This window comes from Miniopterus schreibersii (genome assembly GCF_964146895.1).
Source record: "Miniopterus schreibersii genome assembly, chromosome: 16".
NCBI lineage: Eukaryota > Metazoa > Chordata > Mammalia > Chiroptera > Miniopteridae > Miniopterus > Miniopterus schreibersii.
Window position 1 is genome coordinate 24,688,152 of NC_138116.1, and position 27,757 is coordinate 24,715,908.

General features: G+C 55.6%; 2 protein-coding genes across 12 annotated transcripts; one reads left to right on the forward strand and one right to left on the reverse strand.

The window, feature by feature from the left end:
• Positions 1-20,943, reverse strand: PLCD3 (phospholipase C delta 3). 4 transcript variants are annotated; one of them, XM_081116086.1, is made up of 15 exons: positions 20,928-20,943; positions 10,017-10,178; positions 9,710-9,938; positions 9,202-9,331; positions 8,003-8,231; positions 7,453-7,654; positions 7,141-7,285; positions 6,335-6,487; positions 5,013-5,156; positions 4,742-4,892; positions 3,798-3,914; positions 2,937-3,103; positions 2,629-2,764; positions 2,370-2,519; positions 1-2,203 (listed from the first exon to the last, which is right to left on the reverse strand). In XM_081116086.1, exons 2-15 carry the CDS (start codon positions 10,147-10,149, stop codon positions 2,115-2,117), a joined length of 2,175 nt encoding a protein of 724 aa, XP_080972212.1. In that variant the 5' UTR covers positions 10,150-10,178; positions 20,928-20,943; the 3' UTR covers positions 1-2,114. The 4 variants fall into 4 exon arrangements, with proteins under 4 accessions (XP_080972212.1, XP_080972209.1, XP_080972211.1 ...); XM_081116083.1 differs by lacking the exon at positions 20,928-20,943 and adding an exon at positions 18,319-18,569; XM_081116085.1 differs by lacking the exon at positions 20,928-20,943 and adding an exon at positions 14,947-15,058.
• Positions 20,536-27,185, forward strand: ACBD4 (acyl-CoA binding domain containing 4). 8 transcript variants are annotated; one of them, XM_081116089.1, is made up of 11 exons: positions 20,536-20,617; positions 20,722-20,875; positions 20,987-21,119; positions 21,367-21,487; positions 21,558-21,642; positions 21,918-22,038; positions 22,289-22,375; positions 22,706-22,776; positions 22,866-22,944; positions 23,636-23,775; positions 26,421-27,185. In XM_081116089.1, exons 3-11 carry the CDS (start codon positions 21,029-21,031, stop codon positions 26,544-26,546), a joined length of 921 nt encoding a protein of 306 aa, XP_080972215.1. In that variant the 5' UTR covers positions 20,536-20,617; positions 20,722-20,875; positions 20,987-21,028; the 3' UTR covers positions 26,547-27,185. The 8 variants fall into 8 exon arrangements, with proteins under 8 accessions (XP_080972215.1, XP_080972218.1, XP_080972216.1 ...); XM_081116092.1 differs by having other exon boundaries at positions 22,869-22,944; XM_081116090.1 differs by having other exon boundaries at positions 20,722-20,862.
• The last annotated feature ends 572 nt before the right edge of the window (positions 27,186-27,757 follow it).

Consider the following 27,757-nt stretch of genomic DNA (forward strand, 5'->3'; position numbering starts at 1 on the left):
GCTTTGTGGGACAATTTCATTCAATTAAAAAATACTGACTACAGGCAAGGTGCTGCATCTGGGAACGGAACAGGGAAGCTTCACCTTTTTGTCTTGGCTTTTCTCTGGGCTGTGGGAGGGGCATCCATTTCCAGGGTGGGGGAAGAAATACCAAATGCATTGTTCCGCTTGATACATCTCACTTGTTTCTAATAAAGGAAGCAGCTGAATAAAACCTCGCCCTCCTGGTTTTCCTGTGGACAGCAGGTGGCAGTGGAACTGATGGAGTCTCTGACTTGGGCTAGAGTGCCCTCTCTCCCTGAGTGACAGCACCCTGCAGGAAGGGCTCATGCCTACAGCACTGGGCAACTTTTGAAGACTCTTGGCAAGGCTGCCCCTTCAGGGCAAAACTTGACTCTTTTCCCCAAACCTCAGCCGCCAGCAAGGAGCCAGTACTGACCCAGCTTCACTCCATGTAAGAGGAGCAGCTGGGCTCTGTGCCAGCACCAGGTACCTTGGCAGAGGAGCCAATCCTGGGCTTCCACAGCTGGGAGCAAACGGGCCCCCTCAGGCTGGGTCAGCAGTGGCTCCTCTGATGCAGGGTGCAGGTACTGCCCCTTCCCACTCGGCCAGATGCTACATCTTTCCTTCTGGGCCAGGGTCTGGGTGGGTCTTTTGAGCCACCAGGGGTAATTTTAGCACTGTAGGTCACCAGGCCCCACTGCCTACCTACTGAACCAGCTTCTGAGGAAAGGCCTGAGTAACTGCTTTGGACTTGCCACTCCCTGTTCTCTTCCTCTGGAACTTTTCATCCATTCCCTGACCCCATGCTCCTTTCAGGCCCCCCATGGCTGGTGCCTCTGAGCCCTTTCCAGGGGACGTGAGCCCTGAGCTGCAACCTGAGAGGACATGGCCTGCCTCCGGGGAACTGCTGTCACTCTCTGCCCTTGTTCAGTATTAGTGCTGTTGCCTGATGGAACCCAAAGTGCCAGGGATCCACATTTAACCCTAGAAAGCCCCCTTTCTGATAGGTTTTCTCTCTGGATTCTATCATCTGGTGTCTCGGCCCACTCTCCTAGCATCTATAGAGGTAGACCAGAACAGCTGCTGCCTCCAGGCCTTCATCTAAAAGGCTGGTTGGCTGGTGGAAGGTGAGCCCCAAGTCTCTGGGATTTATCTACTGACAGGGGCCTTAATCCCTGATGAGCCTGGAAAGTGGGGGTCTGTCTGAGGCCCCTCAGAGTCCTCTCCCCATCCCCTTTAGGGCCATAACAGTTCTATTCTGGCAGAAGCCCATCCGGCTGCCTCCCCATTCAAGGCTCCTCCAAGGGTTGGTGGGGCAGCTTGTGATTGGTGTCCTCACAGTCATAATGCATGCAGCAGCTTTAAGGTAAAAGGAGGGGTAGGGCTATTCTGAGCTGTGGCATCTCCAGCATCCCCTGGCAGTCTTAGACAAATCCTCTCCCCCCCTGCTGGGGGAAGAGTCCCAAGGGACTCTGCCCCCATCTCTCCTCATGGGCCTGGTTGTGGCTCAGGTGCTCAGGGTGGCAGTAGTAAAGGAAGCTTGCTTCTTTATTTTTTAAAAATAGTCTTGTTCTACTGTCCTCTTCAGGACTCTTCAATGAAATGAGCTAAAAACCTACTTCTCGGTGTCCCAGGGCTCCCAACCTCAGGTCTCCCTTCTTGCTTTAACAAGGGAAGGGAGCTCAGGTTCAAAAGCTGGAGGGAGAGGCCTAGGAAAACCTGAGGAGGGAGTCCTTAGGGGGTGGCCAGTGCCTGGGTGAGGGGTAAGGGCTGTGGCTGGACTCCTTTGAGGGGGCAGAGGGGCTAAGGGTTCATATGTCCTACGCCCCAAGTCTCCTGGTAGCAGCAGGCCTGGCTCTTCTTAAGCCATAATTCAGGGTGGGCCAAGTACTCAGGGAGCTGGGGCCATCTCAGGGTTGCAGGGAAAAGATAAACCGCCTGTCCTTCAGGAGAGGCTGGGGCAGCCCTCAGCACCAGGCTGAAACCAGAGCCTGGTGAGCAGGCAAAGTGGGCAGGCTGGTACTCCCCCTCCCCTCCCCTCCACTCCAGAGGTGGCCTCTGCCTGGCGTGCAGACTGGATCCGCAGAACCCCAGGGTGGGTGAGCGGGCCCTCAGGAGTGCTGGATCCGGATATGGACGAAGAGTGTGGCTGGTGACAGCGAGGCCCCGTCCTTGGAAAGCAGGTGGATGTGACGATACCCTGTGGGGAGGGTAGCTAGGCATCAGGTCTGCTGCCCACATCCCATCCCTTGGGCCCTAGCTTGAGCCTCGCTCAGGAAAGTTCTCTCAGGAAATTTGCAGCCCAATTGAACAGGGTCTATGGGCCCAGACCTCTGACCCTTCCCATCCCCACCAATCCCACCAACCTTGCTTCAGGCTGTTGAGAGGCAGCGTAAACTGGCCCACAAAGTCATTGGGGGACGTGGTGTCATAATCTTCTACCATGAACCGGACCAACACCAGCTCTGGAGCCCGCAACTGGAACTGCAGGGTCTGTCCCCAGCGGGGGTTGAAGCCTAGGGCACAGATAGGCATGGCAGTCAGAGCCAGCTGGCCTCTGCCCTGCACCTCCCTGTATTCTCTGCTATCTGCCCCACCCCACTTCCACCAGCTGGGTCCACCCACCATTGTTGAGCACGTAGTTGGTCTCCTTTCGAGCACAGTCCATGGGTACCCCGTGGATCTCAATGCGCACCAGGGGGTCTACAATGGAGTTCGGCTTCTCAGCATTCAGTTTGGGCAGCTGCTGTGCAGTCAGCACCTGTGGGGAATGCAGAGCTTCAGCCTGGCCCCCACTGGGGCCCCTGCCTGGCCTGCCCACCAAGCAGTCCCCAGGCCTCCACTGTCTTCCTCCATTTCAGGCTGCCACCCGTGGGCTAGGACGTCCAGAGCCAGCTCTGAGCCCAGGGTAGGGCTTGGTCCAGGCGGCTAACCTGGATGGTGAGAGTAGTTCTGGGGGGCCCAGGGCACTCGGGGTCAAAGTTTGTGTCAGGCTGCCGCAGGCAGGCAGGTTTCAGGATGTAGCCGCACTGCCCGTTGACGAGGAAGCGCCCAGCATTGAGGTCCATCTCATAGCCTGGTGTCTGGAAGTTCAGGGCCACTGTGGACACAGCAGGATCAGGACAGGCTCTTAGTGGCCCTCTCCTCACTGCTCAGTTTCAGGGGCCTCACTGCCCTCTCCTCTAGACAGACCTCTCCCCTAGACAGACCTGTAGGCAGAAGACTCAGTTCCTCTCTAAAGATGGCCCAGCGTGCTACTGTCTGGGTAGTGCTGCTCCGATCCCACTACGGCTTGGGGGGTGGGGTGAGGGGCGGTGTCATGGGAGCCAGGTGATTTAAACCCCACTGTCACCTGGTATCTATTGAGGCTGGAGTGTGAGGCTGAGTGGGGCATGCTGGAGAAGCCCTCCACTTTCAGGGCCAGGCCTGGGCCAGAGCCAAGGTCAGGTTTCTATACCTACCCCAAGGGGACCACACTTGCCTCCCTTGGTGGGCTCAGCATGGCATTGCCAGGGGTATATGTGCATGTGTGTGTCAACTGGGCACATGGGGGTGGAGACTTTTAACTTCTACCTTCATAAAAATGTGAGACTTTTACACTATCAAGAACAAACGAGCCTGGTTTGTGTTTCCCCACATACCCTGCTCACAATTTTAAAATAATTGTTATCAACAAAACAGTTTTCCACCTGGAAAGCCATGTGGCCCTATCACCGCTGGGGCCTGCTATGCCACCCCAGAGGCTACCCCACAAAGTGGCACCCTGCCACTCGCAGCTCTGCAGCAGCACTCACCCAGCTGACAGCCTGCGTTCCACATCTCCTGGGGGCTGTAATTAGCTGAGTTCATCCGCAACCCCAACGGGTAGACACGGGTCAGGTGGTGGGCATTGTGCCTAACGAAGCTGTTCCCTGGTGGGGAGTTTGGGCGGGATTGTGACAGACTCCTGGGGTATCCCTCACCTGGTGTCAGGCTGTAGCCCCTCCCTCAATTCCAGGGACAAGCTGGGAAGAGGCTGAATTCTCATCCCCAGCTTCCCCTGCCCCAGCTCCTCTTTTCTCTGACCCAGAGGGTGGGGGAACCTCACGAGGAGGCTGCTGAAGTCCAGGTAGAGACAGGGACCCCTCCCACAGCCCTGCACTGCATCCCAGCACCAAATCCCCACATTCCTCACTCAGCACATCAAACACTTGGCCCCAGGCTGATATGCTGTCTCTCATCACTCATCCCACATACACCCTCCAGCCACACTGGCTTCCTGGAACCTTCCAGTTGTCATGCCTCCAGACCTTTGTGCAACCTGCTCCTCCAGTCTAGAAATTCCTTCTCCCTTGTCACCTGGCTGCTTCCTTCTCATCCTTCCCTCAGGTGTCTTCTCAGGCATCACCTGGTCAGGAATCCTGCCCTGATCTCACCCCCTTCTGGGCTCCCCGAGTCCCTGTCATGGCCCAGCTGATCACCCCACGTCATAATTACCCAGCTACGTCTGGCCCCACCACTTGGCTGTATGCCTGGGGAGGGCAGACCGACGCCTCCCTCTCCCCTGAGCCCTCTCCCCTCGTGCATGAGGGCCTGGTACTGGGCATGTGCTGGGCACTCATTCCCTGAGCCCCTCTCTGGGGTCTTCTGACCTCTTTACTGCCCCCAAAGACTCCTTAATCTCCTCTCCAGACCAACTTCAGGATACCGCCCCACCAGGATCCCCCACTGGCCTGCCCCCAGATGCCAGCTATCTTACCTGCCTCTCGGATGAACTTCTTGGCCTTGCGCTCGCTGAGGGAGCCCAGCTGGCAGGGCTGGGGCGGGGCGGGGGCGGGGCGCAGGGTCTGCAGGCGAGAGGCGCGGCAGTACACGACCAGGGCCGACAGCTCCGGGGCGATCTGCTTGGCCTGGAAGACAGGCGCCAGAGGGGTTCCCCAGCTCCAGCCCCGAGCCCTCTTCCCTTCCCTCCCTCCGCCACCTGCCCCAGCTCTGCAGCGGTGCAGCCCCCTGCCCAGCCCTCCACTCACCTGCCGCTTCTGCTCTTCGGCCTCCATCCCCTCTTCCTCCTCCTCCTCTTCCTCGTCGTCCTCCCTGTCCGACAGAATTCGCCCGTCCTCATTCCGAGGAGCCAGCAGCTTCTTCGCCTTCACCAGGACCCGGCCCTTCAGCCGCTGCAGAGGCCAACAGGGAAGGGTTAGGCCCCCTTGCCCGTGTCAGCTGGTGGGTCGGTCATTCAACAGGGTTAGGCCCCCTTGCCCATGTCAGCTGGTGGGTCGGTCATTCAACCACCAGCGTGAGAGGCTGGCTGGGCACCAGCGAGGCACAGGAAAAGAAACACAGAGATGAGTGGTTTCTAATAGAAAAAAACCGGAAACAACCTATGAGGCCATCAACAGGGGACTGGCTAATGAGGTCCCTCCAAACATCAGGATACTACCCAGCAGCCTTTAAAATGAGCAGCAGCTCGGGTTGAAAGAGAAGTCGTCGTCTTCAAAAAAGATTTCCCATGAAGGAAGTAGTGTAGAACATGGAATCACATGGGTTTTTGTGTGTAACGTTTGAAAGAGAAGATAGCTATGGACAGAGGTATATATGCATGGGGAAATCCTGCAAGGACACACAAGAAACTGCTGAAGATGGGAACTACGTGTGAAATAGGGCAAGGGTGAGCCCAAGTGGAAGAAAACCCATTTTCCATTGTGTACAGCTCAATTTTTTTTTACCATATGTATGTTTTTTTCATGCTAATAAAAAATCAAATCTCACACACACACACACACACACACAAAGATGAATCAACATATTTTTGCATATTTGGGACCAGGAGTAGGAGGAGAGTTTTCTCAAACAGCCATAAAAGGATACATATCCAGATAAAATACCCTGGGGTTTGGAAGGAAAGGAGGCAGGACCACCTCCCGCCACAATGCTGGGGAAGTTCCTAAGGCCACAGGGAGAGGAGGTTTAGCTGCGCTAGAATTCTAGGCAGGTGCGCCTGGCGAGCCAGATGGCTAGGAAGGGAGCTCCAGGTGCAGATGATGCCAACCAAGGCCTTCAAGGTGGGAATGGCTGAGCTCGCGGGGACTCTGCGACGAGGCGGTGAGGCAGAGCAGGGAGGTCAGGGCCTCGAAGGCCAGGTGAGAAGGTGGGGTGGGTCTAGTCAAAGATGGACAGCAAGAGACTGATAACACCACAGGATGGCAGATGTCAGATGAAGGGAGGAGTGGGGGGGGCGGGTAAGGCAGAGAGGGGTGAGGGGTCCCGAACCAGGAAGGTGGCATGAGCAGGGGTGGATGGTGGACCACAGACAGATCCTTCCCCACCTAAGCTGGGGCTCTGGGAGCATCACCTCTGGGGATGGCAGCTCTTCAGGGTTTTGGGAGTCCAGCGCCTGCGTCACCAGCATGTCCCCCAGGATGGTGCGGAGGTGGTGGGCCATGACAGCCTGCTGCTCCAGCCCACAGTGGTTCTCAAGGGATAGAATGACAGGGTATGGGGACAGCTGTGGGAGAGACAGGCAGCAGCTTAGAGTCATTCACCTCTTCCTTCTTCCCATCCCAACCAGGACCCTTGCTACATGCAGCCCCCAGCCCCCTTCAGGACAGGCAGGCAAAGGCTGGGGTCTGGAGAACCCACTGGGGGGTGGGGGTAACTGAATCAGAGGGATGTGGGACACACACTGGGGCCAGTGTGTACGTGGAGGGGCAGAGGTCAGATACGGGGCCTGGGGAAGGGGTGGACTACCTGGGAGGATGAGGGCAGCTGCAGGAATGGCTTTCTTTTATAAATGCTCTTTATATGTCAATGACAGTGACCATGTCTTTAGGATGCAAACTTTGCCCCCCAGTCTGTCATTTGTTGGTGGTAAGATTTTCATAGCTTGACTGAAATTGCAATTTTATGTAGATACCATGTCAAGCTTCTCTTTTATGGCTTACTCTTTGGGAGTAATTATTAAAATGTCCTTCCCTACCCCAAGGTTTTCTTCTGGAAATTTTGTGATTTTGTGATACACAAAATATGAAGGTGGGAGAAGGAAGCCTCTCACTCAACTTTATTCTATCCCATTGGCCAGCTGTCCCAGCAGCACCTGGTCAAGGAAAGAGTCTCTGGGCAGGGGTGCCTTTTGGAAGGACTGAGGGTGGCTGGGCTCACCGTGAAGGCATGGTCACGCACGGCCTGGACCACATCTCGGAAGAGGATCTTGGTGGTGAGCGTGTGGCCATGGTAGATGATGGGCTCCCCTCCTGTCCCCTCCCAGCAGTCCAGCTCCACACAGCGGCATCCCTGGGCAAAGGCTCTGTGGACAGACAGATAGGCAAGGTGTCATGTGGGTGGCACAGAGCAGGGAAACAGACATGCTGAGCCAGGTGGGCCCCAGGAAACCCACAGTGGGAATTGAGCCCCATTTTCCCACCAAACTGGGGCCAAACTGGGCTTTACTGCCACCATCCCTCCGCTAGGTACCTCACGTAGGCCTCGGTGCTGCTGAGACCCCCAATCTGGGAGTCGGTCAGATAGGTATTGTGGGAAGAGGAGATAAAGTAGTGGGCGAGGGGCTGGTCCATGTCCTGGAACATGCATGTGTGGGCTGGGTTCAGGGCATCCCCCTCGGGCGACAGCAGGTACATCATGAAGCCATCCAGCGTCATTAGCTCGTGCTGCTTGGCTGCAGGGATGGGCAGAAGACAGCATCAGGCCATACAGGGGACTGCCGTGTCTGGTCCCAAATGCCCCCAAAGCTCACTCTACTTAGTAATGATGAACGCCTGTCTACCTACTGGACTCTACAAAGTTATGGCATTTAATCTTCAGCCAAACTCTGTGAGGAAGGTACATTACTATGTCACTTTACAGATGTGGCAGCTGAGTCTGGAATTGGTGAGATAACCTACCCAAGATGGTGCCCACAGCCAGTAATAGCAGAGCCCACTTAGCTGGGAACCCAGAACTATCAGACCTATCAGATGCCAAGACCTGGGCTGTGTTGACCCTAACCCATCTGTCAGACCCCCACCTGTTTCATTGAGCTCATAGGTCTGGATGAGCTGCTGGGCATGGGCCAGTGTGGCGCTGTCCTCGCCCTGGTCCTCCAGGAACTCCAGCAGCTCAGGGGCGCTCAGCACGCGGTCCTCGCCCGAGTACCGATGGAAGATCTCCTCCAACTCGGGGCGTTTCAGCAGTCGCCGCAGAAACTCCTCAATCTCAGTCCCCTCCAGCCGCTCGTTGTTGGAATGGTCACACTCCTAGGAAGCACAGGGAGAAACTCAGAGGATGGGACACCCTGGGAAAGGTGGCCTGCACTGACACCTGTCATCTACCATGGCCGGAAAGTCGAATGTCCCCCATTTCACAGGTAGAGAAACTGAGAGCTAATGAAGCTCCGGTCTCACTCAAGTGCACACAGCTGGTAGCCTGCAGGGCTGAGATGTTAAGGAAGGTCTCTTGGGTTCAGTGCCTGTCCCTCTGTATCATTACTTGCCCCAAGAATCAAGATGTGGGAGGGAAAATGTGGGCAGGACTGAGCCCCTGTGCCACACCTTCCCCCCACCCCATGTGTATACCCCATGTGATTACCATCCTCACATTGCCACATTCATACCCAGGGTCAATGAGCAACAAAGAGCGGAGGACCACATGGAGCTGTTGGGCCAGGAGTACAGGTGCCGTGACTCTCCTATCTCTCAGTGTCACGGGCTGGTCACATAGTCAACATCCACACAGAGGTCTGCCATGTGCTCTAAGCCATGAACGCAGAGCCCAAGCCTGTGTGCCCCTGTCTGTGCTCCCAAAGGTGTGGAGGTGCTACATGTGCCCCAGCAGAGGAGGGTGTGCATGTGCCTGTCAGCCGACTCCTCCTTGCTCCCGTGTGCAAATCACACATGGTCGCCTGTGCAAAGGGTGCCCTGTGGACTTAGAGAAATGAAAACTACAGCTTCGCTGCTCATGTGGGAGCAGTGGGGAGGCCCAAGGTCCTCCCTACCCTTGGGGTCTGCCTGAGGGGAGGAGAGAAGTTCTAGGCCAGCCTTTCCCCTCAGCACTCCCATCCTGACCCCTGGCCTCAGGGGAGGGTAAAAGGGTAAGTAGGCCCAGATGTGACCCTTCTGTGGGGAAAGGCCTCTATCTCCACAAAAGCTGGATGAAGACGAAAGCTGATGACTCAGATGGTCAGGGGGAGGGCAGAGGTCAGAGGTCAGAGAGGTGGCAGGTGCGTACCTTGAAAAGGCGGTAAGCGTACATGTCATTCATGTCCACGTTGACCATTCTGAGCAGGCTCTTGATCTCCTTGAAGCTCATCTTACTGTCCTGGTTGGAGTCTGCCCGGTGCAGGTAGGAGTGGATCCAGGTGTGGGTGCTCAGGAAATACCAGCGACAGGTTTGGCACCACCCCCAGCCGGCAGGTAACTGACAGGTTTGGCACCACCACCAGGCTTTGGGGGCTTCTTGGTATAGGGGCCTGTGGACTCCCTGACCACAGGAGCAGGCTGTCCTCCATGGAACTGGCCCAGCGGGCCGTCCTCCGTGGGCCTGGGGCTCCCCAGAGCCAGGAGGCCCTGTCCCCATCCTCAGTTTTTAAGACAAGGGGCAAGGGACTCAGGCTCAGACTGTGCACCCCGGAAGGCCAGGGCCCTACCTCCCCTCGGCTTGGGGTTGTCAGGGCCCACCTCCCTCCACGCACCGACTTGCCCCCCACGTCGGCCCCGCCAGCCGCCGGGCAGGATATTGATCCAGGCGCTCGCGCTGGCTCATGGCGTCCAGGCGCGCGCGCAGCTTGGCCAAGCCGCGCACCCAGCGCTGCGCCTCCTCGGCGGTGGGCGCCGCCAGGTCCAGGTTCTTCCGGCGGCCCTTGAAGGCGATGGTGAGGCAGCGGGCGGGCGCGAAGGCCCCGCCGAAGCGCCGCAGGCCCTCGGACTGGTGGCCCTCGCGGACGGCCTCGATGTGCTGCACGAAGACTGCGGGAGGGGCCGCGGCGGGTCAGCGGCGGGCGGGAGCCGCCCCGCGGGCTGTCCCCGCCCCGCGCCCCGACTCACAGATGTGCTGCGAGGGCGCGCGCGGGATGCGCCGCTGGAACCACACGCTCAGGCCGTCCTCCTGCAGGCGGTACAGCCGCTCCTTCTGCCACGTCCGCGAGCGGATCTTGCAGAGCCGGGAGCCCCGCAGCATGGCGCGCACGTCCTCGTCTTCCGTCAGGCCTGCGGGGTGGGGGTCCCAGGCGCGTCAGGGCCGCCCTGCCCGGCCTCCCAGGGGGAGCTGTGGCCTCCCTCTCGGGGCCTCCTCAAACCCACACAGGCCTCTCTCTAAGTGGCACATGCCCCCAATACTGGGCTTGACTCGAGGCTGGGTGTGCCCCACCCAGGCCCCCCGGGAGGTGTGCCAGTAACAGGCCCTTCCTCCCTGCCAAGTAGTGGTCTCTGGAGGCCCTAAAGCAGAACAACCCCTCAGGCCTCACTGTCACCCTTTCTGCCACTCTCCTCCATTGAGGCCTCCAGCCTTCAAGTCCAGAATCTATCACCTACAGCCTTTTCACTTGATTGGAAACCCTGACCATCAAGAAAGTAGTCTCACTATCTAACCTAAATCTCTCTTGCTGCAACCCAAGCTCCTCACCTCTCCTTTCCCTAAGCCAAGGGAGGACTGCAGAGGCCACTCTGGCTCTAGGATCACAGATCAAAGCCTCCAGGACCTGCCGTGGCTACCCAGAGGCTGCTCTCTAGGTGTCCTTTTTGTGCCCTAGTGGGCCCAGCTGAAAACATGGTCTCCTGTGACATCTGGCATTTGCCTAGCCACTGTCACAACCCCATGTAACCCCTCAGCCCAGTGTCCACCTTCCCCAAGGTGCTCTCTGGTCAGTGTCCACCTTCCCTAATAAGAGAAAATGTTTACAAAGCATCTATGACACACACTCCAGACCCTGCTCATGTATTAACACACAAGGAAACAAGCAGAGAAGCTTGTCAAATGTGGGAATTCCAAGGTAGGAAGTGGTGGAAACAGACTACAAACCCTGGAGGGTAGGATCCAGAACATTTGCCCTTGGCTGTGACAGTGAACCCTTCTGCTCCTATCCTCCCCCCCCCCCCCCCGCCCTCACCATCACCCTGGGCAGAGGAGGCAGGAGAGAGCAGAATTTAATTAGTTGTTTATTTTACATTCAACTTATTTTAAGTAAAAAAAAGTTCACCCAAAGTGGGTCTGGGTTTCTCAACCCTGGCTGTGCATCAGTATCACTTACAGGAGGTTGCAAAACCTATGGCCCAGAGATTCTTATCAAGCAGGTGTAGGCTGGGGCCTGGGCATCTGTGGGTTTAAAAACCCGCCCTGTGACTTTGAGGGCAGCCGTGATGAAAAGTCAGGGTATCTGGGGCAGGAGGAGAAATCTGCCATCCTTAGGAGGCTAAGGTCCCCCTTGAAGCCAGCCTGTGGCCCTAATGGCTACAAAGGGTTTCTCAGGGTTTAGAGATTGTGGCCCACTTGGTGCCCCCTAGCCAGGAAGGGGAGTTGGAAAGTAGCATGTGCCAGGCCAAGAGATTCACCAGACCCTCAGACCCCTATCGCCACATCTGGGCAACCTCTGAATTCTCTCATCCTGAGGAACAATGAGGTGGGGGCAGGACAGTCAGGGAAACCTGCAGGGCCACTACAACTGAGCCCATCCATCCTCCACCTCCTCAGCTGCAGGGGAAAGGGCCCTTCATTCCCGAGACTACCAGATTCTGCAGCAGCGGCCACCTCCCCAGACCTGGCCAGCCCTTCGATGCCACACCCATAGCTTGGGGGGGGGGGGAGTTGGGGAAGGAGGGGGGCTAGTGAATGACTAAGGCCGGAAATAGAGGTGAGTCACTGAGGGCCTGCTTTATCCAGAATCTTCTGCAAACAGGACATGGAGACAGGAAGCCTGAACTCTTGACCCACCTCCCACTGGGACAGGTTCCCACGATGAGGGGGCCCCAGCTCCCTATGAACCTGTTGTGGGAAGAGGTGACATTATAGTCTGCCCACCCAACTGGCACTGGCCCCTGGGTCACACTGTCCCTTGGTTCACACTATCCCCCCAACCATACCCCCAGTGGAAAAGCCAAACAGAATGAGGGTGCAGGGCTAGACTGGGCCAGGGCTGAGTCCCTGGGTCGGTGCCTCTATTTCCCCATTGAGCTTCTGACCCTGGGGTAGTGAGGGGTTTGGGGGGTCAGACAGGAGGGGCAGGACAGACAGAAGTGAGGGAGTGAGGTCAGGAGGAGTGCCTAGGCCCTGGGCAGAGATGCTGGGAGGAGCCTGGCTCTCTGACCAGCTACCCAGTAAACATTTATAGGTCCTGCCAAGCCCAAACCCATGGATGTTTTCTCCATCACATTACTGCTTGCTCGGAGCAGGTACACAAGCTGCCTGCCCTTGGCAATTTCTGTGAGTTCTCTATCTATCCATCTCTGCCTGGAAGCTGAGCTGGGCAGAGCGATGGCTACCTCGACTGAAATAATAATCATGAAATAATAGCAATAAAAATGAGGACAACAATAGCCGAAAGGTGGAAACGACCCAGGTGTCCGTTGACAGATGAACAGATAAGCAAAATGGGGTGTTATTCATACAGTGGAATATTATTCAGCCAAAAAAGGAGCGAAATCTGATCTGTGCTCCAACATGGATGAACCTTGAAACCATGCTAGGTGACATATGCCAGACCCAAAATGAAAAACATTGTATGATTCCATTTATATGAGGTACTTAAAATACTTCAATTCATAGACAGAGTATATGTCACTTCAATTTAAAAAAAAAAAAATCAGAGACAGAAAGTAGATTAGAGGACCAGGGGCTGAGGGATGGGAGGAAGAGGGAATTACTGCTTAATATTACAGCGTTTCTGTTCAGGGTGATGGGAATGTTTTTAGAAAGTCCAACATTGTGAATGTAAATAATGCCTCCAAATTAGCCACTTAAAAAAGGTTAAAATGGTCTATTTGATGTTATGTATATTTTAACACAATTTTTTAAAAGTAATAATGTAGTAAGCCAGAAACCACTGCACACTAAATGGGTGAATTGTGTGGTATGCAAATTCTTAATGAAGATGTTAAGGAGCCGTGGCAGGTGTGGTTGCCGGTTCCATTCCAGGTCAGGGCACATGCCCGGGTTTCGGGCTTGATGTTTCTCTCTTGTCTCTCTCTCCTTCTCCCTTCCCCTCTCTAAAATCAATAAAAACATATTTAAAAAAAATATATGTTCAAGAGGCACAAGTGGCTAACTTGTCCAGGGTTGTGGAATAAGTGGTGGGGCTGAATGCATGAGAGTTGGGGAGGCCTAACTCCAGAACTGTGTGTGGCTCCAATGAGCTAAAGTACATAAAATGCTCTGTATAGGGCCTGGCCCACAGCAGGCACTCAGTAAATAATAACAAAGAAGGAAAGTGAGGCAGTGCCCCAGGAGGGACGAGGGACCCAAGTGTCTCCTCAGTCCCAAGGCCTCCAGCTGGGCCCTTTTCCCTCCCAGTTCTGTAATGTCAGCTGGGGCTCAGACAACTTCCCTGAGCCGACTGGTTATCTCAGCTCCCAGAGAGGGGCCAGGAGGTGGTAAGGAACGGGCAGGCCCACTACCACCTTCAAACCGGGCGGTTTCGCCCGGCCGGGCGTGGCTCAGCAGCGGTTGAGCGTCGACCTGGGATCCAGGCGATCGGGGTTCGATTCCTGGTCAGGGCACATGCCCGGGTTGCAGGCTTGATCAATGACTCTCTCATCATTGATGTTTCTATCTCTCTCTCTCCCTCTCCTTTCCTCTCTCTGAAATCAATAAAGATATATTTTTAAAAATAAAAAAATAAACAAACTGGGCGGTTTGGGTTGTGTGGGGTCTGAGGCCTGAGCAATTCTGTCTCGATGGCCAAAGCCGGGGCAGGGAACTGCCTCAATGGCAGAGTAGGAAGGGTTCATGGGGAAGGACAAGTCCATCACTGATGACCCCCAAATCCCACCCTTTTTATGGATGGTCCACTGAAGCTCAGAAAAGGCAAGCTGTGGAGGCTGAAAAGAGTGTGGGCCACCCAAGGAAGGGAGGGACTCAGGGGCTGCGTAGGGGACAGGCAGGGGCCAGAGCAGGCTGGCAGTGGAAGTATGGGGGAGCTGCTGTGTGTGCATAGGGCGTGTAGACAGAAAGGTAAGATGCAGAGAGCAGGGTGTGAAAGGAGTGATAGGTCTCCAGTGAAGCGGGTATAGGGTGGTGTGTACATACAGGGTGTGTGCACTACTGTGTGTGTGTATGGGGCTGGTGGGAGGAAAGAAGGTAGGTCAGCTTGGGGAGGAAAATAGGCAGTGTGTGTGTGAGTGTGTGCGCGCCAGTGCACACTCAAGAAGGGCACATGGGGCTCCAGCAGGAATGTGAGACATGCAGGGAACAGTGATAGCTGACAGCTTCATGCCAATGGGGGAGGGGGAGGAAGAGCAGCTTTTCCTGGTGGCTGGGGTCATGAGACTCTGGGAGGGGACACACAACTGGTGAGGGTTCCCAAACACCTTCCTACCCGAATCCTCTAGCCAGCAGGCAGCCCCAGCACCTCAGGGACGAAGCATGGCCCCCTTGGCCCTGCTGGCTGCCACACCCAGGGCTAGAGCCCAGCAGAGCTCAGAGCCAGAGTCCATAACATTCCTTGGAGAATCAACAAAGTCAGGAAAGGCATATAATGCTCCCCTGTCCCTGGGCGGGACACAGTGAGATGAAGGTGGCAGCACCCATCCTGGCAGGGCCAGAACAGGCATGAAGCCTGTGTAAGCGCTCCCCAGAGTTGAAGAAGAGGCCGGGAAGGGAGCACAAGGCATGACAAATCCAGCCCCCCTGTCCTGCCTGGCATGCTCCTGCTTAGCCAGGAGGGCTGCCCTGCCCTCTCTACTACCAGGCCAGGCACCTGCCAGCACGGGGGGCTGCTCTGAAGACTCCCACCTGCCAGCACTCACCCAGGGCAGCCCCACTCACCCCTTAGGGGACATCCTGGGCAGGCCATCCGGAGAGCCCTCTTGCCCTGTGGCACTTGGTGGTGCGTGCAGGCTGGAGAGGACAGGGAGCAGGATTCTGCCCACTCAGTGCTCTGCTCACTGGGCGGATTAGGGACAGGGTGGAGCATTAAAGGCACAGAGTCAGACAGGGGCTCTGGTGTGACAAGGTTGTAAGATAAAATTCAGGATGCCCAGTTAAATTCGAATTTCAAATAAACAACAAATGGTATTTTAGTATAAGTTGTCCCAAATATTCGTTGTTTATTTGAAATTCACATTTAACCAGGCATCCTGTATTTTATTAGGCAAGCCTATGAGGGCATCCCTGAAAACTGGCAGGGCCACCAAGGGGGAGAGGCCCTCCCCAGGCAAAAATGACTGATTCATTCATTATGTCCCGAGTTTGGACTCTGAGCCAGACTGCCTGGGTTCACATCCTCTCTCGGCTACTTCCCAGCTTTGAACCACTCTGAACCTCAGTTTCCTCATTTGCAAGATGAGGCTCATAGTACCACATACCTCATATGATTGTGAGCATTAAATGAGTGATGTGAAATGCCTTGGCATACTGTTATAAAGGTGTTAATTAGTATTCATTCATTCTGGCAATAAAGACCCATCATTGAAAACCAGGCTTTGGCAGCAGGCAGGCAGAGGCTGTGTGGGCTTGGGCTGGTGACTTTACCCCCTTCACCTCGAGTTTCTCATCTGTAATGTGAGGAGAGCAGCAGCACCTTCGCCTCAGGAGCGCCGGGGACTAAGTAGGATCTGGACTGATGCAGGCTCAGCACTGCGACTGGCCCATCAGAGGTGCTCACTGGGCTCCTCTTCTAACTCTTCAACTATTCCCTGGCTTCCTGGGGGCAGGCCAAACCAGCAACCACCCCGGAGCAGGGACAGGAGAGGGACCCAAGGCTCCACAAATGACTCCCACTCAACGTGGGCAGCCATTCCTCTCTCCTCCACCTAGTCCTGGTTCCCACCCACTATGGTCTTAAAGGCCCTTTGACCTCTGAGCCACTCCCTGTTCTAGTCTCTCTCTTGACCTGACCTGAAATAAAATCTGTTCTGTTAGCCTACGGGGTGTGGCCATGGCTGAGACTGTCATCTCAGAACTACCCTGCTGGTGAGTCTTGGTCTTGTTGATAGCCTGAGGAGCTAGGCCCCCGTGACACCTGGGGTTCCTCTCCACCCTGTCCCTGGAATCGGTGAGGCCTGGGGAGGGGGCATTCCCCACACACTGGACATTCCTCTCTCAGCAGTCGCTCAGCAGGACAAGGCAGTGGTGAGGAGGAAGGGCAGCCAGATGACATTCTGACACCCACATAGTTCCTGACAGTGTCACTGTGACAGAGTGCCCAGAGCTCCCGTGCAGCCTTACTCAGCCTGGGCTCAACTGTAATTATTTGTCTACAAGTGTCTCCTGCCACTAAACTGTGAGCTCCCTGAGGCCAAGACACTGTGTTATTCATCTCCATAGCCCCAGCCCCTGGCACACAGATGGGGCTGAGCAAACGTGTGTGGAATGAAGGGACAGACAGGTGTGCAGGGCATCACCTCTGCCCTCCCACGGCATTCAGAGCCCCTGTGAGTGGCTGACTCTTCTGGCTGTCTCAGTGGCACCTCAACTCCCTACAGCTCTCCTCCTGTCCCCAAACCACCAGTGTTCCTTAGCCCAGAGAACGACACGCACCAGAGACACATTTCCAATCTCACTAACGGCACAGTCCACCCCAGTCTACATCCTAGGTGGTTCTGGAATCCATCTCAGCCAGCCCAGCTCAAGTCTATCTGCCCAACTGACCCCTCAGCGTCCCTTCTATGGGTCTCCCTGTTTTACCCCTGCCGTCATCCAACCCAACCCTACTTGGCACAACTCCTGCCCTCCAGAGAAAGTCCCTAACTCTATAAGGAGGGGCCTTGAAGATCTGGCCCTACCTGCCTCTCACCTTTTTCCTTACTCCAGTCTCTGGCCCTCACTGGTTCCCCAGCATCTCACTTGCTCCCTCCCTTCCTGGTCTTGCTTTTTTGCTTCATTGTCTGACCTCCTTCCTGACACTCAGCTCTCTAAGGGCCAGGCTTGTGTCCGTCCTATTCGATGCTGAATCCCCAGGGCAGAGCATACTATAGGCATTCAATGAATGTTTGTTGAATGCATGCATGATTGATGGAGGGAGGGCAAAGGTCATGCCTTATGTCTGCACAAGGAGAAAGCCAGGCATGTTGTTCAGAACATAGTGCTCAATAAATTCAGGTCAAATGAGTGAGAGGAGGTAGAAGTAAGAACAAGGGGGTAGAGAGCAGTGGCAAAAAGAAGGCAAGATTGGTGACAGGAACCCCTAAATTCTGCCCCAAGATTCACACAGGTCTCCTGAGCAGCCCTGACCCTCTGTTCCCTCAACCATGCACCGATCTTCAATCATTAAGTATTCTACAAACAGCAGTTCCGATACACTAGTTTCACAGTACTGTACATTTTACAAAATATTTTCACACATACACCACTGTCTTTAAAGCCACTCAACCAGCTAGTCAGTCCCACTTTGCCCAGATGCTGAGGGTAACAGTGGCAGTGTGGTGGAGCAAGCCTGCATGCCAGCCTTTGCCTTTTACTAGCCGTGTGGTCATAGACAAGTTCCTTGACTTTGCTCATCTGTGAAATGGGGATTGCACCATCTACCTGTCAGGAAGGCGAAGAAGACTGAATGACACCACATATGTAAATACCCAGTGCTGTCTGTCTCTGGAAGACGCTTAATAAGTCACAGTTACATTCCCTTCCCGCAGGGATTTTCCCCAAATCTGAGACAGGAACTCTGGTTTTCTGATACTAAAGACAATGTTCTCACCAGTTAGACTGGTCTTACCAGTGTTGGATTGCTGCTGCAACCCCTGTGGGGGCTGCTAGGTTGGAGGGCTGGCTTGGGAGGCCAGTCTCTTCCACTGCTCTCATTGGGCCAAGAACCGGGAATGCCCTGGAACCCTCGCAGACGCTAAAAGGCACCAGGTGTTGGAAAGGTGGGTGAAGGACACACCAAGTCTGTCTCCCACTCCACGCTCCGGACCCTCAGGGACCCCCAACCCACACCCTTCGCCCAAACGCCCACTTCAGCACGCCCCGCGGGCGCCTCCTGGTGGGAAACAAAGGCCATCCTGGGCGCCAAGCTTGGGCCCGGGGACCTCGGGTGACCGCAGGTGCGACCCCCAGCTGGAACGGCGCTGGCATGCCATACCTCGCCGCCGTCTCCACAGCCTGGGAAGCCCGCTAACGGCTCGCCAGGGTACCCCGGCCTCCCAGGCCGCGCCGTGGGGACAGTGCTTGCCCACCCGAACCGCCCCCGCCGTCACTGACCCATCTTCTTCAGCGCGCGCAGCCCGGGCCTCCTGGTGCTGCCGTCCTGGGGTGCGCGCGGGGCCGGGGGCGGGAGCGCGGCGGACGCTGCGACCTGTGCGGGCACCCGGGGCTCCCGGCGCCGGCAGCTCCTCCAGCGGCCGCACAGCATGCCTCGGGGCGGGGGCCAGGGCCGGGCCCGGGTCTGCGCGCGGGACAGGGCAGCGGGGCGCCGCTCGGGCCCGGCCCCGGCTCTCCGCCGTCACAAGCGAAGAAACTTAGCGGCGCTGGGAGTTAGGTCGGGAGGAGCAAGTGTGGGGAGGAGGGAGAGAGGAAGGGACGAGGTTCAGGGAAGGAGGGACTCCGGGAAGGAGGGACACGCAGGGAGGGGGCGGGGCCGAGGAAGGCGCGGGGGAGGCGCGAGGCGCGGGCGGAGAGGGGTTGGTGATTCCAAGATGGGAGTTGGGGTGGGAGTTGGGCCCTCCCTGAAGTATGGGGTGGGGGCCGATCCGAGCCATCCTCCCCCGAGTCTCATCTTTCGCCCCCGGCTCGTGAGTCCCTATTCGCCAAAAGATCTTCGGATCCCAGCCTCATAAATGACCTGCACTTCCACTGGGGCACTGGAGGGGGCGAGGGTTGCCATCGCGCACTTTTCTCTGGACCTTGAACACAGTGCCGACTCAGGACCCCTCTCCACCATTTCCAGGCCCACCGGGAAGCTTCAGAAGGGAGCCATTTAGGGGCGGGGGCCGGGTCTGCAGGGTGGCTTGTCCCGGGCCAAGGGTACTGGTCTCCGAAAGTGGATAGGGCCCTGGAAGCTGAGGCGGACGGCAGGACCGCCCGAACAGGAGGAGTGGGGGAGCGGGAAGTGGTGGGTGGATAGGAAGGCTCTTGGCTGTGACCTCATAGGATTAACTCTCTCTGCACCCAGCCAGCTGCCAACCTCTCAGTTGTAGCGTCTCGAAGTTGACTGGTCTGGAGAGGGTGGGGTGGCTAGAAGACTACAGTCGTCGGCAGAGCTGGGTTCTGAGGTTCTAGGCTTGGTACGCTCACCTGCTTGATTGTCCCAGGAGAGCCGCTGCATGCTACGTAGATGTCCGTGACATCAACCCGTAGGTGAGCGTGGAGTGCGGGTTCTGGTGACATGTGTACACTTACTATGAATAAAACCACCTGTGCCCCTCCGCCTGGCTCAGTGGCTGAGCTTAGACGGGTGAACCACAAGGTGATGGTTTGATTCCCAGTCAGGGCACATGCCCAGGTTGCAGCTGGATCCCCAGTAGGGGGCCTGCAGGAGACAGCCAATCAATGACTCTCATCATTGATGTTTCTCTCTCTCTCTCTGTCTCTATCTCTCTCTCTCTCTTCCCCCGTTCCTCCCACTGAAATCAATAAAAACATTTAAAAAAACCCCACACAAACAAAAACAAACACCTGCATATTTGTTCATGAAGAGTGGTAGGGAGTGCACACATTGTTTGCCTCAAGTGCCCTGGGGCCAGCGAAGAGCTAATTGCACACCCACCACCTGCCACTCAGCAGCTGCCAAGAGTGTGCCATCAGGACATAGATTTTCCAACTACTGGCCCAGGCTCTACCCCATGCTCAGTTATCCCCAACTCAGAGGTCCCTCATGCTGGGTTGGGTCTCATCCCTTTCTGGATATTATTTCTGAATGTTGAGTCTTCTCTGCGCTTCTGATCCAGCAATTCCTTCCTCCAGAATGACCTTCCTCATTCTTCTCCTAGCAACTTTTTTTTTAATTGATTTGAGAGAGAAAGAGGGAGAAAGAAATTGCTGTTCCAGTTATTTATGCATTCATTGGTTGAGTCTTATATGTGCCCTGACCAGGAATCCAACCCGCGACCTTGGTGTGCACGGGAGGACGTTCAACCAACTGAGCCACACTGACCAGGGCATGACTCCCTATTTTATTTACAGCGACTGGTAGGTGTCTGAAGAGATTTGGGTTGAGCTGACGGACGCTGGTTTCCACCAGGGGGCGCGAGTGCTCCGTGTTATTTCACTATGTCCACCAGGAGGCGCTTCCGTCCGCCTCCGGCAGTCAGGGTAGAGGAGCCAACCCGCGGATTCGCCCCGCCCGATTGCGAGAGGCACAGCTAACTATTTGCATAATCTTGAAAGGGATGCGCTGAGTGGCTGGAGCATAGAGGCCGAATCTGAAACGGGCTCTCTCATTGGCTTAAATTCCCCCTCGCTCTACGTCCCGATTCCCGGCAGACCCGGCCGGGAGGTCAGTAGGAAGCCTATGGCTAGTGGCGAGAAAGGACCCAGGCGTCCGGGCAGCGGTCTCCGCAGGGTGAGTGCCCGGCGGCCGAGGCGGGGTGCGGGGTGCGGGGTGCGGGGTGCGGGGCACAGGGCGGGAGGATTGCTCGCCCGCCTGACTCCTCGTCGCCTGTCTAGGAGTTGGAGATGCGCATCTAGAGGGGCACTGCGACCCCTTACCACCTGCCTCTCCACCCAACCACCGAGGTCCTCTCCACCCTCCCCAGCTGCCTTGGGGTAGGAAAAGGACTCTTCAGTCTCAGCTTCTGACCTCCTCGGGTATCTCACTCAGGTCTCTAAAAGGCTTAGTTTGCCCCTCTGGAAAGTGGATCAGATTGGCTTACTCAGGTGTGTGCCCGGGTGGAACCTGGAGGCCTGCTCACAAGGAGGCTTGTTCTTGCAGAGTTGCTCAAAAGTAGGGCCCCAGGGCTCGGAGCAGCTGGGGATGGGTACCGAGAAAGAAATCCCAGAACCGGACTGCCAGGAACAGTTCCAGGCTGCAGTCAGAGTCATTCAGAACCTGCCTAAGAACAACAGTAAGTGAGGGCACGAGGACCTGCATTTGGGGGTCAAGATGGCTGGGGTCTGCCTCCCAGGACGCTTTTATCCCTTCAGTTTTTGCAGACAAGTGTCTGCCTGGGCCGCCCCTGGTTCCCCTCTACCTCCTGCCCCTGGTAGACGCCTCACTATTTCTGTCCTCTCCTAGGGTGGTTCTCCCCCCACCTCCATCCCCTTGGAGCTGGGGGCGATGCTCTGCTCTCCACACCCCAACTTCCTTCCCAGGTTATTACCGCCCCTCCTATGAAGAGATGCTTCGATTCTACAGCTACTACAAGCAGGCTACCATGGGGCCCTGCCTTGTTCCCCGGCCTGGGTTCTGGGATCCCATTGGACGATATAAGTGGTGAGCTCTCCACCAGCTGGGCAAACAAGCCCCTGCTGTCAACCAGCCTCTCACAGCTCTCTGCCCCCAGGGATGCCTGGAACCGCCTGGGCAAGATGAGTAGGGAGGAGGCCATGATTGCCTACATCACTGAGATGAAGGTGGTGGCACAGAAGGTAGGGATAGGCTGTGGGCTCCTCTCTGTCCCCAAGTTCCCAGCCAGGTGGCCTGCCCCCCACCTTTCTATTGCTGCCGCCATTATGTTTCCTGCACGTTGACACTTTTTGGGAATTATCACCTTCATGCGCTTCCCCCAACCTGTCTCCGGTCTCTGGCTAGGCACAAGGTGGAGGCTGAGACAGGAGCCGGGTGGAGGGGGCCCAGCTCAAAGGGATAGGAGGGCAGGGGGGGAAGGAGCCAGCTACTCTCCAATAAACCTTATCCCCTACAGGTGATCGATACAGTGCCTCTGGATGAGGTGGCACCTGACATGTTTGGTTACTTTGAGCCCCTGTACAGGGTGATCCCTGACATGCCGAGGCCCATGGGAACCTTCCTGAGAAGTATCCCAGGTCAGGCCCCCAGGATGAGTGCTCTGTAGGCACTGAGTCAACTGTCAGGTTCAGGCTGAGGGGGCTGCTTAGTTGGAGGGGGGCCCATGGGCAAAGGGCTCCAGGTGATGTCCCTGTAAGGACTCCAGCCACTGCCCCTGATGGGGTGGGTCTCAGGCAGAGTCAGTGGCTAATGGGGAGCAGAGATCTGATCTCACTGGGAGGCACCAGCCTCTTCCCGGCCCCATCCCTGAGTGCTATGTCTCTGCAGGTTTCGAAGAGCAGGTACCGAATGGAGATGCTGGGGTTGCCCCAGAGTCTCCCTGCCTCCCCAAGGAACCAGCACCCCCAAGCCCAGGTCAGTGGCTGGGCAGGAGGGACAGAGGGCCAAATGCAGGCCAGAGTTGGGGGAGACGTCCACGTGTGGTGAAGGGGAGAAGGCTGGGTGCCATGCTGTGCCCATTGCACCTCATGCCCACAGACAGAGACCTCCTATGCTCCAGGGAAAGCCAGGAGGACATTTCTGGGATTTCTGTTCCAGGGCTTCACTTCTGGGACCCATCTGTGCCTCTTGTGGCAGTGTCTCTATTGTCCCCTGAACAGGTGTCTCTGCCCAGTTCTACACTCCTCCCCTCCCTCCATAGCCTCCCTCTTGTAACTAACCTACCTACCCCCCCCCCCCCCCCAGAGTCTCAACCAACCAGGGACCTGGACTCTGAGGTTTTCTGTGATTCCCTGGAGCAGCTGGAGCCTGAGCTGGTGAGATAACCCCTTGTACCCTGCCTTTCCCACCCCACTGTGCCCTGGCTGCTCCTACTGCTCCCTTTGGACTTTGTGACTCACCTCAGCAGGTTTGGGCAGAGCAGATGGACACCGCTGGAGGAGAGCCTGACACCAGAAACAGCCCTGTGCCCCCAACAGGGAAAGGTGAATCAGTGCTTGACCTTTAACCCCCGTCTGCCCTTCCCCATGGTTCTACTGCCCCGGCCTTCCCCTGGCTGCCCTCTTGGGGCAGAAATGAAAAGCCAGTTCTGGGAACTGGAGAGAGCAGCCTCTGCCCAGGAAGGGTTGCCAAACAGCCAGACACTGGATGGGCAAAGTCTTTGCCTGGCCTTCTCTCCCTGAGGGCCATCAGGAGCCACCAGGCACTGAGTAAGGGCAGCTGGGGCAGAAGTGCTAGCCCCCCACATAGCTACAACTACATGGCTTTGGGAGTCATTCTCTCTCTCTGGGCCTCCCATTTGGGACTCTGAAAGGACAGCAATGTGTTCCACCCTATCCCCTTTTATAACTGCCAGTGCGCCACGTCCCATAAAGGGCACTGTCATAAATATCTCCTTTGAGCCAGCCTCCTGTGAGGGAGACATCTTTCCCTAACTTTCAGATGACAAAATGAGGCTCAGAGATATTACTGACTTGCCCAAAGTCACACAGCTACCCCTTTTAGTCTGGTACTCAGACATGTGGATGGACTGCACAAAAGTCACACTTGGTACAGGGGATTGTGCCCTAGTCTTACTTTTCCCTGGGACTATTCCCCTGCCCCCAGCCTGCATCCACCCTGCCCCTAGCGGAATTGCCCCCTGAGTCTTCTTCCCTGTGTGTCTGTTTTCCGCAGAGGGGTTGAAAGGCAGCTTGCCAGGGCCCCAGGAACTGGACTCGTGGCTGGTGGGGACAGTTCGAGCACTGCAGGAGAGCATGCGGGATGTCCAGGGAAGACTGCAAAGCCTGGAGAGCATGCCTGTCCCCCCCAAGCAGGTGAGCCCCCAAGGCCAGGGTGAGACTGGGGCAGAACTCTGAAGGTCTCTATACTAGGCTCTTCATCCAGCCACTTCTTTGTCCCCACATCTCTACTTCCCACACCTTTGCCTCCCCCAAGAATGGTGTGACTTACGTCACCGGCAGGGAATTGGGATCTGAAGTGCTTCCTCCTGGAAGGGAGAGTGGGAAGGGCCCTCTTTTCCTGCCCTTACTGCCCTTTGCTTGAAAAGACACTGAGCAGGAGGACTAATCCCAACAGTTGGAAGGGCCAGGATGTGTCTGCCCTTTGCATTGGGGCTGGGGATCCCTGTTGTCCCTCAGTTAGGACTTCTGTTCCCAGATTTAGGGTTCACTCCCAAAGAATTCAGCCTTTGCATTCCTCACTCCCTTTCCACACTCCAAGATCTTCTTGCCCCTTACACCTCAACTTCTGCCATTTCTGGAGCCCCAGCTGTGTGCCAAAAACCATTAGTTGCATTATCTCACTTAATTCACTCAAAAACCCTATGAAATAGGTTTTCATTTCGTTATTACAGATGAGGAACCTAAGGCTCTGAGAGGCTGAGTAACCTGCCTGAGGGTACGCAGCCTGGAAGACCCTCACAGAGCTGCTGTGAGGATTGGATGAGATAATGCTTGTAGGTACTTCCCCAGTATCCAGCACACACAAAGATCTCCTGGAATGGAGTTCATTGTTATTATTAGTATTAGTATTAAGTGACAGAGCTGGGAGTGGCCCTACGTCTATCTCTCTCCAAAGCTAGCACCCACCACTAACTCTGAGTGGGTCTGTTCTTGAGAAGCCTGGGGTGGTGGGGGCAGGCGAGGGCTGAGTTGCTGGATGTAGGCAGTCATTTAGGTGACCCCTAGATCCCCTTGGCACAGTATCAACCAGGGTGGCAGGAATTTCCTCACATCCACACTGGCTAACATTTCAACACACCCCACCCAGGCTTTTTAAATTTTGTTTACCTTTCACTAATTTTATATGCTGAAGATTTTAAAGATTTCCACCCTGGAATACTTGGGTTTGCATCTCTAAAAATAAGAACATTCTATTACCTAATTTTATCACACACTAGAATTCCTTCATATCATTAAATAGCCAATCCAAATCTCTCCAGTTGTCCCTAATTGCCTTTTCCAGCTGGCCTGTCCAGTCCAAGAGCACATTGCTGCATCTGGTTCCTCTGTCCTTTTAAGACTCTTAATCCAGACCAGTCCCTTTTCCTTGCTACTGACTTGCTAATGAGACTTGGCCAGTGGTCCTGTAGAAATGTTCCACTTTTTGGGTCTATCTACATTCTGGTGGCTAATTTACATGGCCAGATTTCATCAGAGGTAATGTCCTTCATATCAGGGGACACATATCAATGTCCCGCCATTAATGATTCTAACATGGGCCACTAGCATGAATAAAGGGGTGACAATCTGGTCCCCTCATTGTAAAGTCATGTTTTTTTTCTTGCAGCCAGGGAATGTCCAGTTCCTTGTCCACTCCATTTGTCACACAGGTTTTGACAACAATTAATACATAATCCTGAATCAATAATTTATTTAGTGGTTGCAAAAAAAGTTTACTTTTAAATTCTATTATTCCTTTAAAATTTATTAGCTGTTAATTTTTTGTAGTTTCCTTCATCATCTAGGATTTCCCTGAAATACAGTGCCTTATGAAAAGGCAGCATGCATGCTTAATTCTATTTAGTTATTTATTTTAAACATATCTTTATTGATCTCAGAGAGGAAGGGAGAGAGAGAGGAACATCAATGATGAGAAAGTCATTGATCGGCTGCCTCCTGCACACCCCCAGCTGGGGATCAAGCCCACAACCCAGCCATGTGCCCTGACCGAGAATTAAACCTCGATCTCCTGGATCCTAGGTCAATGCTCAACTGCTGAGCCATGCCCGGCCAGGCAGTTCTCTTTATTTTTTAAAAAAGGAGTTGATTTAACAGCCACCTCAATGGTGACAAATTTCCAACTTTCTCTTTTTTTTGAGTATCAGTGTGGACTCATGGATTTTAAAGATTCAGTATTTCAATCAACTGCAATCATTCTTTTTGATGCTCAGATTGTCACGACTTTGGTCAGTGGAGACCCTTTCAAGTTGGGTCCTATCATGACCTCATTAATCTTTAAAAGCTTCCTTGCTTTCTGGCACAAGATGTCCTGCATTCACCTCTACCTTTCCTGCTCCAGACCTGGTATCAGCCACTTCTCCAAGGAGCCCTAGCTCCTTTTAGCAAAGAATATTTGAAGACTAAAATCTGAGCACTCAGGGTCATTTGAATTATGTGGCACATCCTTTACAATATGAGGGTCTTAAGGCGACACCAACAGGGTGAACAGCCTAGTAGCCAGTAGGGACTCCAGGCTGCAGCCTTCTTGGCACCCGGGATTGCCCTGGGAGGAAGATGTGGGAGTGAGTTGGAGTTGATCTGCCAGGGACACACTAGGAACCCCAGCATCCCTTCCCTTCTAGTGGTGCAGATATGGGGGTAGGGGCTTTTCTGTTCCAGTTCTCACAATCTGAAGGAAGTAGAAGCTCCTACTGAGTTCTGGAATCAGGTTTCTAAGGAAGGCTCAGTCTATGCTGAGGCCTGGACTGGCCCCTGACTCCCTCCCTCCCTCTTGGCAGCAGAGGCCTCCGTCCAGCGCTCGGCCTTGGCTCCTCAGGCTCTCAGGTCCTACGCTGCTCTTCTTCCTCCTGTGGCCCTTCATTGTCCAATGGCTCGTCAGACAGTTTCGGACCCAGAAGAGGTGACTTTCAATGGAGGAGTCTCTGCAGCCAACGGAGGAGGATCTGTGCCCCTTAGCCTTCCTAGGGTTTAGGAGAACAGCATTAATCCCACCCACCACCGCTACCAATTAATGTTTGCCTTAGCACTCCCCCGCCCCATGGGGGGGCGCAAATAAGACCCTACCCTTCCCTGCAGCCTCAGAAGGATGCTTCCGCCACCTCCCAACCCCCAAACCATCCCAGATTTCCTCGGAAGGTTGCAGTTGCGGTGCACACCCTGGGTTCTGGGTTGGCCAGTGATTCGGGGTGGGGCTGCAGCGGCTCAGCCTCTGCCCTCCCCAACCCTGGGTCACCTGACACTTCTCCCACTCAGCCTCTCCCAGTAGAGGCTCAGCTCTAGGACAGGTTGGGACTTGGGCCGGGTCCTGGGATTGGTTGGCTGGGAGGCTATGGGAGGGGGCCGGGAGGCCCCGCCAAGTTGGGGGAAGGCAGAGAGAGAAGGCTCCGGGGGAGGGGCGTGAGCTGAGTTTGCTAGCCTTCCTCTCCCCACTTATACTATACTCAGGACTTCTTCACTGAAGATTCACTTACAAATGAATGTCTCACTAAATAAAATAAAACCTTAACCTTCTGCGGTCTACAAAGTGAGGCGGAAGTCGGGTCCGGAGTGTGCAAGGCACAGTTTCTTTCCTGCTCCCCCCACCCATGTCCCTTCGGACAGCCAGAGAGGCCAGTGGCTGGTGTTTCTGAGGAAGATTGTCCCTCCTCCACGGACAAATGAAGGGAACAAGAGCCGGGGGTCTTTCGAAAAAGTGGAGGGGAGCGGGGATGTCCCCAGAGGGGTGGGGCTGGAGCGTTGGGGGAAGGGGAGGGGCTGCACCCGCAAGGGGGTAGGGGCAAAGGGCCCAGTCCTCCCTGCCCCTCCCCGTCGGGGGCCTAGCGGGAGCCTGGCGTAGCTCTGTCACCACCACAAGGCGAGAGTGGCCGCTCCCTGCTCTCTGCGTGGGCACATAGGGCTGGGGTCCAGACCCCCGGGCCGGAAGTGCCCACTGCTCGCTTACCTCTCAGATGCTCACTCCCCGTGACCCTCGCGGTCGGGCTTTCCCAGGGAACTTTCTGGAAGTCCAATACCAAGTGGGAGCCTTTCCCCCGCCCTGCCCTTAGGCGTGCGGGTGGGGACCTGCGCGGGGAGACCCCTGGTTGGGGTGGGCAGAACACCTGAGTGGGTACGGACC

Excerpts from the sequence above, each read along its gene's own strand:
- PLCD3 (XM_081116083.1), bottom strand. The coding sequence starts at position 18,469 with ATGCTGTGCGGCCGCTGGAGGAGCTGCCGGCGCCGGGAGCCCCGGGTG. Across the intron at positions 9,939-10,016 it reads CGCGCCCTCGCAGCACATCT|TCTTCGTGCAGCACATCGAG; the intron begins GTGAGTCGGGGC and ends CCCCTCCCGCAG. Across the intron at positions 2,204-2,369 it reads TCTCAACAGCCTGAAGCAAG|GGTATCGTCACATCCACCTG; the intron begins GTTGGTGGGATT and ends CCCTCCCCACAG.
- ACBD4 (XM_081116089.1), top strand. The coding sequence starts at position 21,029 with ATGGGTACCGAGAAAGAAATCCCAGAACCGGACTGCCAGGAACAGTTC. Across the intron at positions 22,039-22,288 it reads CTTCCTGAGAAGTATCCCAG|GTTTCGAAGAGCAGGTACCG; the intron begins GTCAGGCCCCCA and ends ATGTCTCTGCAG. Across the intron at positions 22,777-22,865 it reads AGCAGCTGGAGCCTGAGCTG|CAGGTTTGGGCAGAGCAGAT; the intron begins GTGAGATAACCC and ends GACTCACCTCAG.